The sequence below is a fragment of the Aythya fuligula genome, chromosome 2, assembly GCF_009819795.1.
Source record: "Aythya fuligula isolate bAytFul2 chromosome 2, bAytFul2.pri, whole genome shotgun sequence".
Taxonomy (NCBI): Eukaryota; Metazoa; Chordata; class Aves; order Anseriformes; family Anatidae; genus Aythya; species Aythya fuligula.
In genome coordinates, this window is record NC_045560.1 from 18,594,967 (window position 1) to 18,613,213 (window position 18,247).

Here is an 18,247-nt window from a genome sequence, read left to right on the forward strand (position 1 = left end):
TTCATCTATTATACGTAATTTTGTCATCTCAGGGACACACTTTCAGTCATACAACAAAGCAGTGAGTGAAAAGTGTTTGGGAATGACAGCATGAACTGGCTACTGGTCATAAGAATCATGCTGTTCTGTTGGGCTGGGTATGACCTACAGACTGAAGAATCCCTATCCTTGCTTTGTGTGGGGCAGTTTTTCCAGTGAATATTATTTAATTTCTCAGTTGTTGGAAGTGTATTCATTCACATATGCATACACAAATAATTTAGGTTGAAAGGGAGCCTCTAGAGGTCATCTGGTCCAAGCTCCCATTCAAAGCAGGGCCTGCTTAGATCAGGACTCCCAACTTAGTGCCCCCTGCCAAGTGTTTATCTGAATTAGAACAAGCACAGGAGAGCTGAAAGGCCTAATAGCCACACAATGCAATGAGGAAAACAAGGCAAGGTATGTGCACGTCGTTTGATTGTTTTATGGGTTCTTTGTATGATACAAAACCTATGCAAGTGGGAAATACTATAAATTCTTAGCATATAATGACAATGAAATAGGGAAAAGTCTAAGAGCATTTTGCAGCTGTTTTGAAAAATGATGGCTTTTTTCAATGAGTTGCCTGAAACTGATAAATTACAGCTTATTTCTTCACAGCCTGAAGTATTGCTCTCCCCATCCAGGGGCCAGCAGGAAGGGAAGAGTTGGAACAGGACCAGAGAATGGCTTGGGAGCAGAGTTCCAGCACCAGGACATTAGCTTACTCTCTCTTGCACATGCTTGATAGTTTCCAGGTCCGGTTTGACTTCTGTTGGTTAGGAGGATGTACTGCAATTCCAGATAAACAGGAATCCTGAACGTGAACTAACAGCTCCAGCAAAAAGGCTAGTTAAGAGCATAATAGAATTGCTAATAAATGTGTGTGGTTTACTACCTGCCAGAGCACAGACCACCCTGTGGGAACAACATTACCAGGAAGTAGGGAACTGCCTTTATTTGCATTCAGTGCATGACAAAAGGTGAAGAGGAGGCATATAAACACACCCACCCACCCTGCAGACATCTAGAGCAGCAGCCCATACACAAAGAGCTCCAATCACATGGAGATCTACTTTCACAACAGCCTTAAGTGTATCTTTTAAACACTTAGCAGCTCTCTGAGTAGGAAGCTAAGGTAAGACAAGCTCATGATGGCTTCATCACAGTTGATGCCAACAGTTTAGGAGCATGCTAATAATTAGTAACAGATCAATATGGCTTAAATAGGGAAAGTGCTATCTTGCTGACTGCTAAATTCCTTAGTGACATCAAACCCATAGCAATCTACTGGCAAGATAACCTTAGAGAAAAGTTCAGGTGACCAGAATAGAAATGAAATATTTAGCCTTCTACAGCATTCCAGATACACCTGGGGTTAGTACTGACAGATATATACTATAGGTGGGATGAATCACTGCAAAATTCACCATATGCAGAAACTCTGTATCTCATTTAAACCATTCAGTGCAGGTGTGAAATTCATTCCACCTCAACCTGTCAGAAATTCCTTTCTTAACAAAGACATGACTGAATCCCATATCCTTAACTTAAACTTCACTTCTGACACTTCAGCTGTGGAAAGTAAAGTTGCCATTTCCATAAACGGGGATGCTAGTAAAATTTGAGTTATTTATATACTAGAAGAAGTTGTAAATTTAAAATGAATTATCTTACCTGTAGCGTCAATGCTGTTCTTGCTGGACACAATTTTCAACATCATCTTCTCACTAAGCAATAAAAAGAAAAATCATAAATTTAACTTACTAACAATAAAACTGTGGTGAAGTTTATCATCAGTAAATTTAATGGCCTTGTTTAGCATATATATTTTTAATCTAAATCACCAGTAGCTTGTGAATTGCTTTTTTTAAAAATCAATTTTTAATAGAAGTTAAGCAAGGAATGGGGCATAAGCAGCAGAAAGCACAGAGATGTAGCTACATTAATTCTTTTTTAACACAAAGAAGAGTAATGCAGTTAATCTCCATTTATTTTTTGGCATATTCTTCCTCTCTGCCTAGCATTCTCATGGGGATGATAAAGATACTTTAAAATGATTGATCATTCAGGTTTTTTTTACTGTTACATTAAAATACTATTTTTGTTGATTGATTACTAAAATCATTAGAGAGAAACAGATTTAATGAATTCTTTTTTTACCTAGAAGCATCTTTGCTATTACTTGTATTTGGCCCTTTAAAAAGCGCAGACTGAACAAGACCAGTTAAACTGGCAATCTGTTTCTCCATGGCTTGTATCCTCTCTCTGTAAGACAAGAGAACCGTTTGTTAAAGCCAGATATATTTGCTTTCAGACTTGTTTTTCTAGGTGAATGATTACCACGGGGTTGGAAAGACACTACAGAGTTGTGCAAAGGCTCATTGGTATCAGTTTGCATATACCTTGTTACAGCAGCTTACCGCATCTTGGGTTGGACAGCTTTTGCATGGCAACAGACAATAAAAAAGACATCTGCATAGTTAAAAAACAGAACAGCAACCCAGATAATAAAATTCTAGTGACTGCACAAAAAAGGCATCTAAAACAATCAGTTAATGCCTCTTGGAACTAATGAAAATCATTTTTTCAGCATTACTTTTTTTTTTTTTTTCCTCTCTCTCTCTCTTACCTTCACTGGGCCAATAGTTTTGCCCGTGTACAAGGTTTCAGGATTAAAAACTTTAGACTTCTTCTCGGTACTATTTTCAGCTTCCCCCAACCAGTATTTTTGTCTGTGAAGCATTTAATCTGCCCAAGCTGACGATTTCCCAGACCAAATCCCCTGCACCTGACATCGCAACTGTCTGCTCTGGAAAGGACAGCAGCGTGACAGACCAGGCACAAAACACCAAGCACAGACTGTGCAGCACAATGGTATTAAAACAGATTTGTTTTTGCATACACATCCTGAGAAATTCCTAACAAGCAGAATAAAATAGAGGAAGAAGAACTGTAATAGGTACAACATTCAGTGTTTTCCATGAGGTACCAAAGGCCACTAAGCAACAACAATGACATTTTTTGGATAGAAGGACTGATACTTGTGTGTTCATCTTTGCCCATCATTTACACGAATGCATATATTGGTCAGGTACCTGGTGACTTCCTTGGCAGTAGGCTCCATAGCAGCCTTTTGCTCACACAGGTACCTACTTTCACATGCCAGTATGCCAGCAACACACCACAACGCTGACACATGTCAGCGTGGGACCTCAGCCAGGACTTTCTGAAAATGTGTCCTTCTATGCCAGCAGTTAAGTGACCGGGGAAACACACAAAGCAAACACTAACAGCGGGCTGTGATTTTGGAAGAGGTTGGGAACAAAACACCTCAGAAAGCAAGAAGACCAGCAGCAATGGCTCATGAATGAAGATGGGACAGACAGAGGCCACATGGGCAGAGGTGGCACGTTCAGCCCCAGATTCGACTTGCCACAGGGGCCACCCATCACCGCTGTGGCATCCCAGGCATGTGGGAGCAGCTGAGGTCTGGCCACCCCCACCACTGTTTGCAGCTTGGTGGCCAAAGCAATACTGCCAATTAATAAGGTCATATAAATTCCAACATATGTAGTGATACAAGTTAAAGGCAGTCTGAAATGATACAAAGCGAGTAACCAGCTCAGCTCATTAGCCGGACAAGTTATCCAGGCTAATTATTTCATTCACACTTCATGAATGAAACAGAGGTTTTCTGGGATAGCACGCAGATACCATAGCTGGGAGAGACTCCAAGACACCCAGATGTCGAGAAAACAGGACAGCAAAGCAATTAATGAGATGCTAACAGACACAAGGAGGGAACAAGAGGATGCTCAGTCAGTCCCCAGCTAGCAGACGCGTTCTTACTGCGAGTGAATACAGCGTGCGCTCCTTACTTTTCTGTCTTCATGTTGAAAGGTATTTTGAGCGGTGGTGAGAAGACTAGTGAATCTGACCTAATTCATTTCAAACCAAGAAATATGTTACAGAATTTCCACTGTACAAGTTTTAAAATAAGAAAACCGGTTCAGGCTACAGTAACCTTTGGAACAAAAACAAGTACAAAAACCCTGGGATAAATATATTCTAACAAACTTCAATGCAACATTTTTGACACTTAATAATGAAAACAGTTTTTTTTCCCCCAGAAAATCATCACAAACCCTTCCTGGAACTAAACTCAATTGAAAGTCTATCTGCTTTACCAATTCATAAATATGATGTTTTTTCCATCCCACATTCGATAATCTGGAAACAATTTTCTGCTTCAAATGAGATTATGGCAACACAAAGCCGATCTTGTCCTTTGCCATGAAATCTAGGAAAATATGTTGTTAAGAGGGAGAGGGATGTTCCAGAGATAGGAGATGATGAAAAACGAATGAAACACTGGAATCAATTGCACAGAGCACATTACTTTTCATATGGTAAACGCATTAAGAATGTGAAGAATCTACACATGCTCTGGAGTCAGTCTGTTAAACACAAGGCAGGATTTTTCCCCTAATCGTTTCACTGTAATACCCAGACTCATTACAGCCATTAGCACCAAACATTTCAAAAACAGGTGTCTGAAAGGAGGCGCCTTTCAGGCATTAAATAAAACAAGCCGATTTTCGGAGACCTGGCAGTCTGACTGAAGGCAGCAGGAGGAAGGGGCAGGGAGGGATGTGGCTGGCCCAGCAGCGTAGCTGTGCTGGGCTGACGTGGCTGGAGGGCTGGTGGCATCCTGCTGCCTGCTACGTGGCCCTGGGGGAGCAATGACGGCTCCACAGCCACCCCAGCTCCCCTGTGAAGGGCTGGAGCCATCCTGGCTTCTGACACTGCTGTGGTCCAGCAGAGCCGGGGGCTTCAGAGGAAGAGAACGGGCCTTTACCTCAGCCTCTGCTGAGGGATGCTGGCACTGTGGTGACAGTCAGAGAGTCAGAGATTTTTGTTCCTCAACTTTATATTCTCTGCCTGCCAAGGTCCATGTGGATGGGGCAGGCTGGGGTTCCTGTGCTGTGGGGCAGGCTGCTGCCCCCATGGATGGGGCAGGCCAGTGTCCCTGTGGACAGGGCATGCTGGTATGTGGAGCACCAGGCTAGAGGGGCAGGCAGAAGAACCTTTTTTGCTGGTGCCTATTTGTTGGCTGGGAGTACACAGAGGATGAAGCCCAGCTCTGTTCCCTGATTAATTTCCCAGATAAATCCACATCTCTCCACCACCCAGGAAGAGCAGGGAGGGTCACTTCTACAAGCTCTTAGGAAAGAATATGCTTTTTATCGGCCTGGGCACCAAAGGGCATTGTTTCACATTGTTTTCCAGTGAATGCTGGGGGATCCAGACTTGGTGTGGTGGAGGAGGAAAGGAGGGGACAAGGTCAGAAGCAACTCCCAGCTCTAGCAAGCCTCTTGGTCAGACTTGGCTTCAGCTTGTGTCACAATCAAACCTCTGCCAGCAAAGCAGGCATGAGGTCCTCGCCAGCCCTCTTCTTCCTGGCAGCCTGTTTCACAGCTCCAGGTACACCCAGGCACTTGAGCCCTGCCTCGGATCTCACTCCCAGATCAGCAGAAGCAAACAAGCTCTTGCCTCTCTGGCTCTGCACTGAGACATCAGGTTTCATCCACAAGGTTTCTTCACTACAGCTTCACTATGGTTTCATGTCATTCCCTGCAGCTAACTGAAAGTAATCCTGAGCAGGGTAGAGTGTATTGCTAAAGTGGTATCCACCATGATGCTATTTAAGCATGATTTTCATATTTCTTCCTTTTTCTGGGAACATCCTTATTATTCACATCACTGAGAAGATGCTTTGTATAGACACAAACTAGGACTGGGCCATGTAACCATTTGTTCATGTTCTTATCCTACCCTAGGCAGTGCAGTGATCATCCGTAACAGACATACTCACATACCGAGTCTGACACCACAAACTAATTAGCACACTGTCCTGGAGAAGGATTTACAGTGACTTCATATTTTATAGCTAAACAGTAAGTGAAATATGTGTAGTAATAAAAAGAAGGTCAGAGACAGGGAAAAATACATTTCTTTCTACATCACCCTATGAGAGAAACATTTAATTGGATTTTTTTTTTTTTTTTATCTCACTGAAAAAGAAAAGGAAGGTAGGTTGTTTTTCCTCATGGCTTCCCTAGCACAAAGTGAAAGTGGCACAGTCAGACTTCATCCCAAATCCCCCCCCCCCCCCCCCCCCCCCAAATAGCAGAGCGGATCTCCTGGAAGGGTGTGAAGCAGCATACAGCAGAACTCTTCTGTATTCTGCTCTCTTCCCAAGGGAAAAATTATGCACAGATGAATATTTCAGTCTTCTATGAACATGGTTAAATTCAAAACTTTCTGCAGCTTGAAGCTGAAGTGAAAATGTTAGACTATGAAGTGCTGTCAGCTTTGATACTATCGATAACTGATAGACATATGGAGAGTGGATGAAGTCATTTTGGACTGTTCGGCCCCGAGCAGAGCAGGCTGAGGGGAGGCCTCATGGTGGCCTGCAGCTCCCTCACGAGGGGTGCGGAGGGGCAGGCGCTGAGCTCTGCTCTCTGGGGACAGTGACAGGACCCGAAGGAGCTGCATGGAGCTGGGACAGGGGAGGGTCAGGATGGGTGTTAGGAAAAGGTTCTTGCACCCAGAGGGTGGTCGGGCACTGGGGCCGGCTCCCCCAGGGCAGTGGTCATGGCACTGAGCCTGCCGAGTTCAAGAAGCATTTGGACAATGCTCTCAGACTTTTTGGGTGGTCCTTTGGGTACCCAGGAGTTGGACTCAATGATCCTTATGGGTCCCTTCCAATTCAGATATTCTATGATTCTATGCTTATCCAAAAGCCTGCATCTCATTTTCCCTAGAAATAGTTCCTCCAACAGAAGGAAGCCAAACGGCAGTTTACCTTGACTCCATATTGTTCACCCATCCTTTTTACCCAGTTATTCCAGTTTTATCACAAAGGAGGATGCAATTCTGTCTCTCTGGAAAGTGATACTGCTTCCAACTGCCATCATATTTTCTGAGAGCTTCCAGATTGCAAACAGCAGGCCATAGTTTGTAATGGGTGCAGCAAGCACACATTTCTGTGGTTACTTGCAGTCCTACAGAGCAATCATACCACTGCCTGCCTTTGGGAGAGGCAGTACACAGCACTGTCTGAGAGGGTGCATCTTTAACACCTATCTTTCTTGTCTCTCACTGTCCATGGCTTTACAGAGCAAGACTGTTGTTTGTTTGTTTGTTTGTTTTCCTAATGCATAGCTGTGTCCACCCATACTTGAAAGTATCAAGCAATATGTGGTTTTATGATAGGAACAATATCCAATAACCTAAACATGGCTGTTACCCTTCAATCTCTAACTGCAAGCCATAAGTGGTGAATGTGATCACATTTTTTTGTTCAGCGAACCATGTAACTTCCAGAACTGTCCACCATAATCTACAGAAACAGGCCATCCAAAAAATGATAGCGAATCACTGTTCAAACAGCTTATGCTCAGTTGCAAGAAGTTATGCATTCTTCCTGTAAACCTCATATTTAAGGGGCGATGACTCCTCAAAGATGAACTGCTACAACCTGTTACAACATTTTAATTTTTGAAATCTCCATGAACTTGTTTCTTCTGACTGTTTTAAAACTGCTTTATATAGAATGCCTCTGGTAAATGAACTACTGTGAGAATTTATTCAGTTCTTTATACAGTGGAATTAGCTACCTTGAAAATACCTGAGGTAAAACAGATAAAAGAAAGAATTACACGAAGCAATTAAATCCCCCTCAACTCTGACTTAAATAACAGGCTTAACAAGACTGGTGTCCGCAATGCAAAATTAATGGGAAACTCCAAGAAGAAGAGATAGGAGATACCAGTTTTTGTCCTTTTTATCTTTGGTAGACCCAAATCTGATGAATTTGACATCCTAAAGGTAACAGGCTCATTTTCTTCAACAAGACCAGGATGTGCTCAGTGAGAGCTCTGATCTGCTCTAAGTACTCAAGATATTCTGATGAAGTACGTATATATCCCACTTCAGCCACTGACTGGAAAAGTCGAAGAAGAATTAATGGAGGAAGAGAGATTTAGTTAACTTCAGGCATTGTCCAGAAAGGCCCATTTCCTTCACTTTATACTAAAGCTTTGCATTGTCCCTGAGGTTGTGGCAGCACTACTTCAAGTTAATTTCTCAAAAGAGATGGTCCAAGAGGTATTTCCTTTCTTCTCAGCACACTCCACTAGTGACTGAAGGAAAAACAGTGCTGACATGATGGGTTTGATGCTCATAGGGGCCTCAACCCCCCTCTTAGTTATCTGCAGGGTTGAATGAGTGAGGATGGTGAGGCTCTCTTGTCTTTGTGCACAAGTGCATAAGACCTCCCTTCTCAGTATTACCAAGGCTAGCAGATAAGCAAACTTTGCCTTTTTACTGCTACCCCCACTGACACTGCACACATGTTGACTAACCACAATATCACTGACTTTCTATAGCCTGGGTTTAGGCTCTTTTGCACAAGCTGCCAGCAAGTGGATAATGTGCATGACAGCAGCATCTATCTCATTTTTCCAATTTCAGAGGATGAATTCAGCTCCATCTCTCCAATCCCAAAATATTCTTACTCACAGAAGCAAGTCCAGCTGTACAGCTGACGTGTGTAAACTGTAAATATTACACAACAAGGTACAGGATGCTTTTCTGCCATTATATACTTCGCCTTTCAGGTCTTCATAACAGAGGTGTAACAACTCAGCCCCTGCTGAAGCACAAAATGAGCACCTCAGCCTCAACACACATAGTGTACCTTATTTAGTTTAGTACAATCTCAATAGAGAATTGCTTTCAAAGTTTATTAAAGTATTACAAAGCTTAAATAAGGAACAGCATTTCCTATCTCTAAAACTGAAAAACAATTCTTGATATTGCAGTGGTTAGAAAACACACAAATTTGCATTAATTGCTTTTGGTATTTGGAATTACTTTTTTAAGAAGTCAGTTTCTCAAGGTTAAAAAAAAAAATACCACTACCTAAGAGCAGTTTTCAGAATGACTTTTTTTCAGTGTCATGTGGCTAATACACACCATACTGAATTTTTCAGGTAATGTATTTATTTGGAAGTGTAATTATGTAAATATTATTTTCATCACTATAAATATATCTTGGGACCAGAATTAAAATTTCTGGTGCAAAGCTCCCTTTAAGGAGCTGCAGAACTACGTGTATATTCACAAATACACAGCCTGAGTACCAGAGTGAACAGCTGAGATGCCCAGAAAAGACAGAGAAAGTAGCATAGACTGGGAAGTTGTTGGTGTCCTCCTCCATTTTCAGTCCCCTGACACAAAACTTGTACAGTTTTTGATCTGATCTCTTGAATTAGAAGTGGAAAATGTAGTGCAAATTATTTCCTATTTGTAATATTGGATGCTTGAAATGAGATTTCAGGTACATGCATCTTTTTCTTGGAAATAATAAATATAAATCAGGTTTCACTGACCCTAGACTGTAATAGCCTCTTGTGTCAATGTAACTACCAACTTGGTATCATCATATAATTTTGTGAAGTTGGATGATTTTCTTCCATCCTCCATTTTCTCCCCAACAAGGGATCTCACAACACATTATTCTTTCTGCCTCGTGTGATCTGAGTAACTGTTGATCAAGTTGCTGAGATGGAAGGGATGTTTGGGGGCCATGTGAAGCTCTGTACCTCCCCAGTGGTTTAAGGCAGTCAGTATTTACCTTTGGCCTTTGTGAGCTCAGCATTTTCCAGCTATTCATCTTCACTTCCCTAAAGAGCTCTATAAAAGTTAACAGCACAATCAATACGCTAGAGATTAGAGCAACTCATGCACATACACAATAACGGACTGGCAGGGTAATGATTTTTCTTTCCTAGGGCAGGGTCTGTAGCAGGAGAAGCCTTCACAGACCTTTGTGTGAATCTAGTCCTTAAAAGACAGGAGAGATCATTGTCATCATTCTCAGCGCAGAAAAGTTAACAACAGTCAGGTCACCAACTATTTGTGATGCTGGGTAAAAATCATTGGGAACAGCATTCTTGTTTCAGTTTCTTCCCTGGGACAGACTTGCTCTTCTCAGCAGTTTCCCCTCGAGGAACATTATTATAAACAACTGTCCTATTTTTATGCAAATTCATGTTTTACAGGAGATAAGACAGTAATGATAAATTCTTCCCATTTCCTAACACTAGATGAGAAAAACTCCACTCCATAAAGAACCAAAATTGTAATATCAGAGTGTCATTCTTAACGGGGGTGAAATATATTCCCTTATTAGCAGGAACAGAACATCATTTGTTCTTGTAACATGATCTGGTTGTCTGGAAAGAAAAATCCTAGTTAATCATTTTATTTTATTATATTTTTTCCAATGACTGAAATTTACACAAATGAAAATAACTAGGGATTCATCATGGGCTGACAATACTTTCAGATTAATAACGGGTGGCGTCGCATCTCCTCTAAATTACTAACTACCTTGACAGACAGCTAATAAACACCGTAGCCCAGCGAAGCAGCCTCCTACACATCACATCGTCCCCCGGGTGTACGACGACACAAGATGCGCATATTAGGAACATTTCTCATTTGCATAAATTAAGCTCCATCTCTGCCTTACCTTGTCTCCTTGTCCTTGGGCATTGCAGGTGACCCATAGCCGAAAGCCTGTTTATCGACGGGAGACGGCACCACCTCAGCCATGCCTGGGAGGCCGAGGGCACTCCGCACTTTGGTGTCCACAAACACAGGCGGTCCCGGCTCCTTTTTGAAGGACTGGCGGCTGGGGGAAGACCTGTCAGGCTGGATGGCATGGGGGGGAACGTGGGCGCTATGGTGAGGATGGATATCGATCATGCGCATGTCAGCCACCCGGTGGGGGGACGCGGGAGGTGTTTTAGAGCTGAGCGTGGGCAAGTGGCTCTCCGGGTACTTTCGTGGCTTTTGTCTGTACAAGGACTGCTCCAGCATTTCAGGCGGCATAGAGGGGTTACAGTAAGTGCTTGATGACCTCATGGCACTGCGATGGTAGGCTACAATGTGATCGGGGACATCGAGGGGGTGTCCGGTGTGGGGTGCGGCCACACTCATCCTCCCCTCGTGAAACAAGTAGGGGTCCCCGTACAGACCTTCATTTCGAATCAGGGCAAGGTTTTTGTTACTCATGTCCTCATCTGGCTTCACATCCCGCCTCTCCAGAATGGCGCTTGGGCTGGGCGATATGGAGCGCGATGCCGGCACGCTGGAGAGCCGGTCCCGGGGGATGGTGGCGTTGCCTGGCACACCCATGGGCCGTCCCCCTCCGTAGGGGATCCTGGATGGAGAGGGAGGCATGGAGTGGGGCACCGGGGTGGAGGGTGGAGAGCTGGGCATCACATGTGAAGGGTGTGTGGCAGATCCGGGGCGGGAAGCGCTCGGGCCATCTCGGCCCGTATAAGCAATTTCCCTCTGCATCTGGAAACAAAAGGAAAAACGTACAGGATGTAAAATTACTGGATGAAGAAAAAGGTGATGTGGGGTTGTGTCAACTCGACATCTACAGGATAAAAAGAAAACTACCTACAACACCAAATCATTTGTCGTCTGTATAAATAAAACATCTTGTGACCTCAGTGCCTAAAGAAAATAGCACCTCTAGACAGCAATAAAATGGGCTGCATTGTTAAAGGAATATGAGAGTCTTAAAATGAGTTTGCTCATGCAAATACCATATTATCATTATCTGTTATTCCCAAGCCGATATCAGGGATTTTAGTACCATATTTGTAGGAACATGTAGCTGGTACACGCTGTAACAGCTTATTGATCAGACACACACACACACACCAGAGTTCACCGATTCCACAATATGAAGAAAATGCTGGTGCTCTGGCATCACAAATAAACCTGAACTCCTTAGACATGAGAAAATAAATATTAGAACTAATTTTCCATTTGCTTCAGAGCAGGATTTGGCCTTTTGCTAATACCTGATGTGGTCTTTATTATGCAGAGGATACACAAAGCATAGGAGAACAACAGGCACCACTTTTACCGAGAGTAAGACACCCAAGTTGTATGAAAATGGTCAGCCCATATAAAGCTTGTGCCAAAGGCTTCTGTGCCACAACCAAAGATAACCGAGCTTTCAAGATTTGTAGAGAACATACTCAGAAAATAATCTTACTATAGTTTTCTAATCATCAGCAGCAACTGCCAGCAGTAAGGAATGAATAAGCAAGGAAATGAAAGGGAAAAGTCCCTTAACAGTATATTTGGTGCTTTGCTAAGGTCATGGCCAAAACCTGCAATGAATACATGTGCTTCTGAAACTGCAACATCGCACTTCCCAGCTCTGACCTCTCCAGGTGGACTGAAACATTGTCAATGACGGACACAGGAGAAATTCTCCCTCTAGCAAGCATTATGTGCCTGCTCTGGTTGCCATTTCGGGTAAAGTGGAAAAAACAGAGAAATTAAGAAGTCAAGTTGGCTTCCATCAAGTACATTAAAAAAATATATATATATAGCTTCTAGAATTTGTGTTTGCAATTTCAGCTTCCCTCTCCATCATTTTCAAGGGACTGTAGAAACTGAGTGTCACTCAGCCCAACTACACATTCCTGAAGTTGCACAGTATGCACTTGTGTAGTGGAAGCTGTTGATCTGAAATCTCCAACCATTTTTTTCCTCTCTCACTTCTTACTTTGACAATATGGCTGGATTTGCTGCAGTAACAGTGATCCATGCCTGATGAAGCAAGAAGTTATATTCTATTCCTGCCCCACCACAGGTTTTTCCACTGGCAAGGGAATTGCACTAGCGGTATATAAACAATAGCTGTTCTCATCACAGCAGGCTCCGCACTTGGGAATTACAAATGGACGTTTCCCCAGGGCCAGAGATCAAAAGTCTGCAGTATCAAGTATCAAAAAGAAGAAAGGAGATAACCTGACTGTGGCAGCAGCAATAATAAATAAGTGCAAACAGAACAAAGGATTGCGCAGGGATGCGTCATAAACGAGCCGACAAAAGTTATCCGGCCAAAGGGGAACATGGGATAATTTGTTTCATTTGCACAGAGAACTACTGAAATGTAAAATAAAATATAACTAAACGGCATTAACGAAATTATCAGTGGGCATTCAACACAGTTCTCCATCTGGCTTGAAGAAACACTGCAGCATACTAAGCTGGATTGTGCATTCAGACTCTGGACCTGAGCCAACAGAACAAAAAGACTCCTACTGAATCTGAGCTGCTTTGGGATCGTGCCTCCAGGGATAGGCAGCACTAGATGTTTTGCAATGAGAGGAGAGCACGGAGGATGAAAGACCTCCTTGGTCCCCACCATACAAGCTATATCACGCCCTGTTTAGTTACTTCAGCTAAACCTACCAACAGATTCAACAGTATCTGGCACACAAAGCACAGGCACTGGGATACACTGGGTTGCAGTGAAAGGAAAATTCCGATGCTACCTTGTAGAGAGGAGAAAATTTCCATGGGAAGCCTTGAAAGCAACAGGTTTTATTTTCCTTAACTTCTGGACTTCAAATTCCTATATACGCACATTCATTCCTCATAAGTCAAAGAAATCTGTCAAAGAAAAAAACCTATTTTCCACCTTAGCATATTCCCATACTTGAAGAGGAAAACAAGGAGTTCAAATACGGGGCCGAGCTATTGTTCAAACGCCTTTTTCTTGAGTACTGACATTTACAGTGCTATCTACTTTTGCTTTGCTTTAAAATAGCACATGGAGCACACAGCCTGAATCAAGACCCCACTGGGCTGGGAGGGCACGAAGTTTGAGTGCACAACCCCTTCCTGGAAGGTTCACTTTCTATTTTAGGCTGTGACTCAGCCCCTGGGTGGAGTGTGCAGAAGGGGAGAGCAGCTGGAGCCACAAAGTCCATGGTACCCAGGGCAGGAGGACTAGAGCACAAGGGCCAGACAGGGCCAGGAGCCAGGCAGCCTCACTGGCCACATTACAGCATCTCCTGTCACCTGGTCAATATTTTTTCTCTTTCTACTTTTTTTTTTTTTTTTTCTTCTCCAAAATCTCCAGATTCTTTGCCAATGGAAACTTCAAAAATTCAAATGATAGTCTCTTTATGCTTCTCTCTATACATCTTCTGTGTGATATTCAAGACACACAACTCTCTCCCACATATACCCCACTTTCTGCACTGCTTTTCTTCTTCCTGCCCTCCACTTCACACCATTGAGCAAAATCCCAGCATTGCTCAATGAAAATGTACTCTCATGCATACGCTGTCTTGAGCCATATTTTCTTGGACTTGTGTTGCATGACTCAGGGACAGAGAAAGAGGATATTGGGTTTATCTGAGCCTGTAAATACTAGGTGAAGTCACAGCCAATTGCTTTCAGGGTAAAAGGAAGATCTTTTAATATAAGCATAGGATCATGTGCTTTTCAACTGCAGCTATGTAATATATGTGCCTGAGGGTGTGGTTTTGTTTAGCGCATAGGTCTTCCTTGTTCTTGCTCCCTGTAGCCTTTACACCCTTGAAATAGAAACTTGTTTGTCAATCCTTGGGGTTAAAATATGGCAAATGGCTACTACTACAATTTCTGCATAAAGCACTAGAGGGGATAGACATCACTGAGAAGCTTTTACCTGATGTAGTAAAAAAAGATCATACCACATATAAGTGTATCCTGAGGAAGGTTTCAGTCTAACAACACTGCCATCTGTAAGATACAGATCTGGGTATTTTTTTGAAGCAGAACAACAGAGGCACCGGACATATACTGAAGAGTAAACACGTAAAATCAGTTATGTTCTTTATTTCAATTCAGTTTGCATACTCAGTAACTTGCTGCATTTTGAACACGATTATATGCAGAAAGGTAGCAAACCAGCTATCCATCCACCCGAATGGCTCACACAGAGGCTGAGCAGACCAGTATCTCTGGATACAGCAGAATACAAAGCTTGCTTCCTGCCTCCTCAAACAGCTCAGCTACCCTGAAAGAAGGGCAGAGTCACAGTATCACAAGCCTTATGGATAGCAAAGGGCAAGCTGCCATTCAGTGGTTCGACAGCTGGTGTTTTCGGCAGTACAATCCCATCTGTCTTGTCCTCTGTCAGGACTAATACAACACTGTGCTATCTTTATTCTAAATTTCTTATGGCTGTCCTGCCTCATAGGTCACTCTTGCGGTCTGTCCCAGGGTGGTCCTCTTATGATGAAGAAACCATCCTTACTTCTGCCTCTTGGGCTGGCTTCAGTGCATCATTTGTACCCATGGTGTGCACCAGAGCAGCACATGGAGCCGTGCATACACACACCAGGGAAATGCCAACTAGAGTTATGCCTTACCACTGATTCATTGGTGCCACACCAACGCTCCACCTCACCAGGCATGGATACCAGAGGTGTACCCTGACTCATGCCACTATCTGCTAACATCTCAGAGCAAAACACTGCCAAAGGAGAAAGTAGGTGAGGGTTTCTGACCTGGCAGACCTACCCATTGCTCTCCCAGGCCTTGTCTACATCAACAGAGAGCACAGCAACTGGCTTTGCCCCAAGGCTTTCAGCCTGCCAAAATACCTAGATGGAGCATGTTCCTTACATGGTGCTCATCTCTGCACTGTCCTGGAGACACCCTGGAGTTCCCAGCAGACACCTCTCAGGCATGCAAAGCTATTGCTTTTCTTACTCTCCTACTGGCACCTTGTAGTTCCCCGAGGAAACTGCACCTGTGTTCCTAAACTGGCTCACCCACCAGTACACTGAGGTCATCTGAAATGAATTTTATCAAGAGCTTGGAGAATCTTTGATGAAAAAGCTGCAGAAGCACTAAATACTGATATAAAACTGATAAATGCATCTGCAATACTGATAAATTCAAGGTGAAGAGATCTTTTTACAGAAACTGATCACAAGAAGAAAATCCTCTAAAATTGAGGCAATCCTTCACTTTGTTTCTGGAAAAAGAAAGGAAAAGCTTACTTAAAGAACCCCAAACCCAACAACAATACAATCCTCTCGTTTGTTCTTCCCTCATAAAAATAAACTGACAGCCTTTGAGCCCTAGTTGTCCAAACCCCTCAGTTTGATCAGTAGTTGCACTGTATGATACCACACCTGTCATGGCTGGTCCTTCACTAAGGCTGGGTTTCCACAGCTGAAAGCACAAATCAGCTTTTGCAAAAAACTGTCAGATACAATTTTTATATTTCTAAAATAATATTTACAAGAAGAAATAGTGCACTTGAAAATTACAGAATTGATAAACAGTCTGAAAATGACATTTTTTAAGTACATGTACCACGACTGTCTTTCTAAAGCCAGATCCTTCTCATGCTATCAGACATCACTTTGTCACACATATTTGCTCTTGCCTTTTCTTTGTATGTCTTTTAATTCCTATAAATTTCCCCATAATGTTGAGACATTAAAGAAAAAAAACAGGCCGGCTGCAGCTGCGGGTTCCTCCAGCTGCCCAACGGCATACTTACAAACTGCAAACACATTAGCATTACTTTTAGCTTTTTCTGGTCAGGAACTTTCCAATGAAAAATACTTTCAACAGACAATGCTAATTCAAAAGAGCTGAAACATTTGGTAAAAACATCAGTAAAGCAAACGTTGCTTGGAAAAAAAAAAAACACCCAGCAGATTTCAGTCAAACACCAATATGGGTTCTTATCAGACAACTCTGGAGTGCTCTAAAGCTTTGGCTTTCCAGATCCATAGATGTGGGGCAACTTGGTCAGTCTGCCCTCAGGTAGGCACCCCAGGTCTTCCACGGTCTCTTCAGCAGAGCCGGGTACTCAACAGTTGTGCACTGATCTTCTAGACCATGGAGTAAGATGTGCAGAAGTTTCAACATCTATCGCTCCTCAGCAGCACTTCCAGACTAGTTTATTTGGCAATTTTGGCTAAGGATGGGCTCCCTGATGCCCAAAAGAGACAGTTCAGACCCTAAAACAGCTAGCCTAGCTTAAGCTTGGAGACCTGGCCTCACCTAAGTCTCACCCCACAGTACAAGGCTTTAGGATCTGCCAGGTTTCACAAGAGTTTTTCATCATGGGAACCACATGCTGGTGATTCCAAAATAAAACTGATTTCAGTGTTCAAACTTCCTGTGAATGGGGAATTCTGAGACCCAGCTAGCTCTGTTCTTGACATGTCCCTTGTATTCCCATTGTCGTTTTCCAGATAATTTTCCAGATAAGGAATTGCAGAACTCCCTGAGAAATCTCAGCATTTATTGTTATTACCTTCCCATCCTTAGCATGTATCTGGGTTTCAGTTTTTTAGCTTCTTTTGCATACTTTTGGTATATGTTAAGCTGTAAAATCTCTGTATTGTGGTGCAAAAAGAGCTGAGCTTAAAACTCAGAATATCCATGAAACTGCAATTCTCTGATTCTAGTGCTTGCACTAGAACAAAACAGTTAACGGAACATATATCGATATGGCAAAAGAATTGCTGGGTTTTCCTTCTTCCATCTATGTTATTAATTCTATGTGTTTTCCTTTCCCTGATCAACAATGCTGCAATCAGCCAAAATAAGATGTTTCTTAGGGTGAGCCACTCTTCCAGTTTCTATGCTCATACATTTATTTTGCCAGGCTTGCCTGGCCAGAGGGTGACATGAACACAGCAGGAGAACCAGATGATGATGTTCACTATCCTGAGAGGTGGCAGTCAGAGCACATAAACATGATTATCCAGAAAGGAGACGTGCTGCCCTGAGTGAATCTCAGTCAGGAATCATCACCATACTATTTGATATCACTGTGGCATCCCATCCCCATGTCTTCCTACCTGTAGTGCAGGTGTACACAAGGGGTATGGCATGAATACCCCTAAGAATTTTTAGGGTACAGTATTGTAGGCACACATACACTAGCTTGAATGAAGCACAGCTCAGCCACAGCGTTATTTCCCTTTCCATATGACAGAGCATCAAACACATTCTTAACATTATTGTCCCTTACTTTATACCTAGATCTTTAATGCACACTTGTGTATGAACCCAGTCCCTGCAGCTATCCAAATGTTTTACCTTAAGGTACTTTACATGTCTCGGTATGTCCTTTTATATCCCTGACTACATATAAACTTAATTCATACCATATCCTAAAGCTCCCATGGGGAAAACAAAGAATACCTGTTTCACTTTTTACTGAATATAAAACAGATCTGTAAAATTCTAAGCTAACCACAAAACAAATTTAATGGTGATATCAAAAATAATGTTTGATTGCTTCACCTTG

At 42.7% G+C, this 18,247-nt stretch overlaps 1 protein-coding gene across 12 annotated transcripts in view; it reads right to left on the reverse strand.

The window, feature by feature from the left end:
* The window catches only part of KIAA1217 (KIAA1217 ortholog), a 372,473-nt gene that overhangs the window by 50,369 nt on the left and 303,857 nt on the right, over positions 1 to 18,247 (reverse strand). For 10 of the 12 annotated variants that reach the window (XM_032180908.1, XM_032180907.1, XM_032180910.1 and 7 more), the window contains 3 exons: positions 10,628 to 11,460; positions 2,182 to 2,286; positions 1,696 to 1,748 (listed from right to left, as the gene is read on the reverse strand). In XM_032180908.1, coding sequence (XP_032036799.1) covers positions 1,696 to 1,748; positions 2,182 to 2,286; positions 10,628 to 11,460 — 991 coding nt within the window. The remainder of the gene's footprint in view (positions 1 to 1,695; positions 1,749 to 2,181; positions 2,287 to 10,627; positions 11,461 to 18,247) is intronic. The other 2 variants (XM_032180909.1, XM_032180900.1) reach the window with 1 other exon arrangement.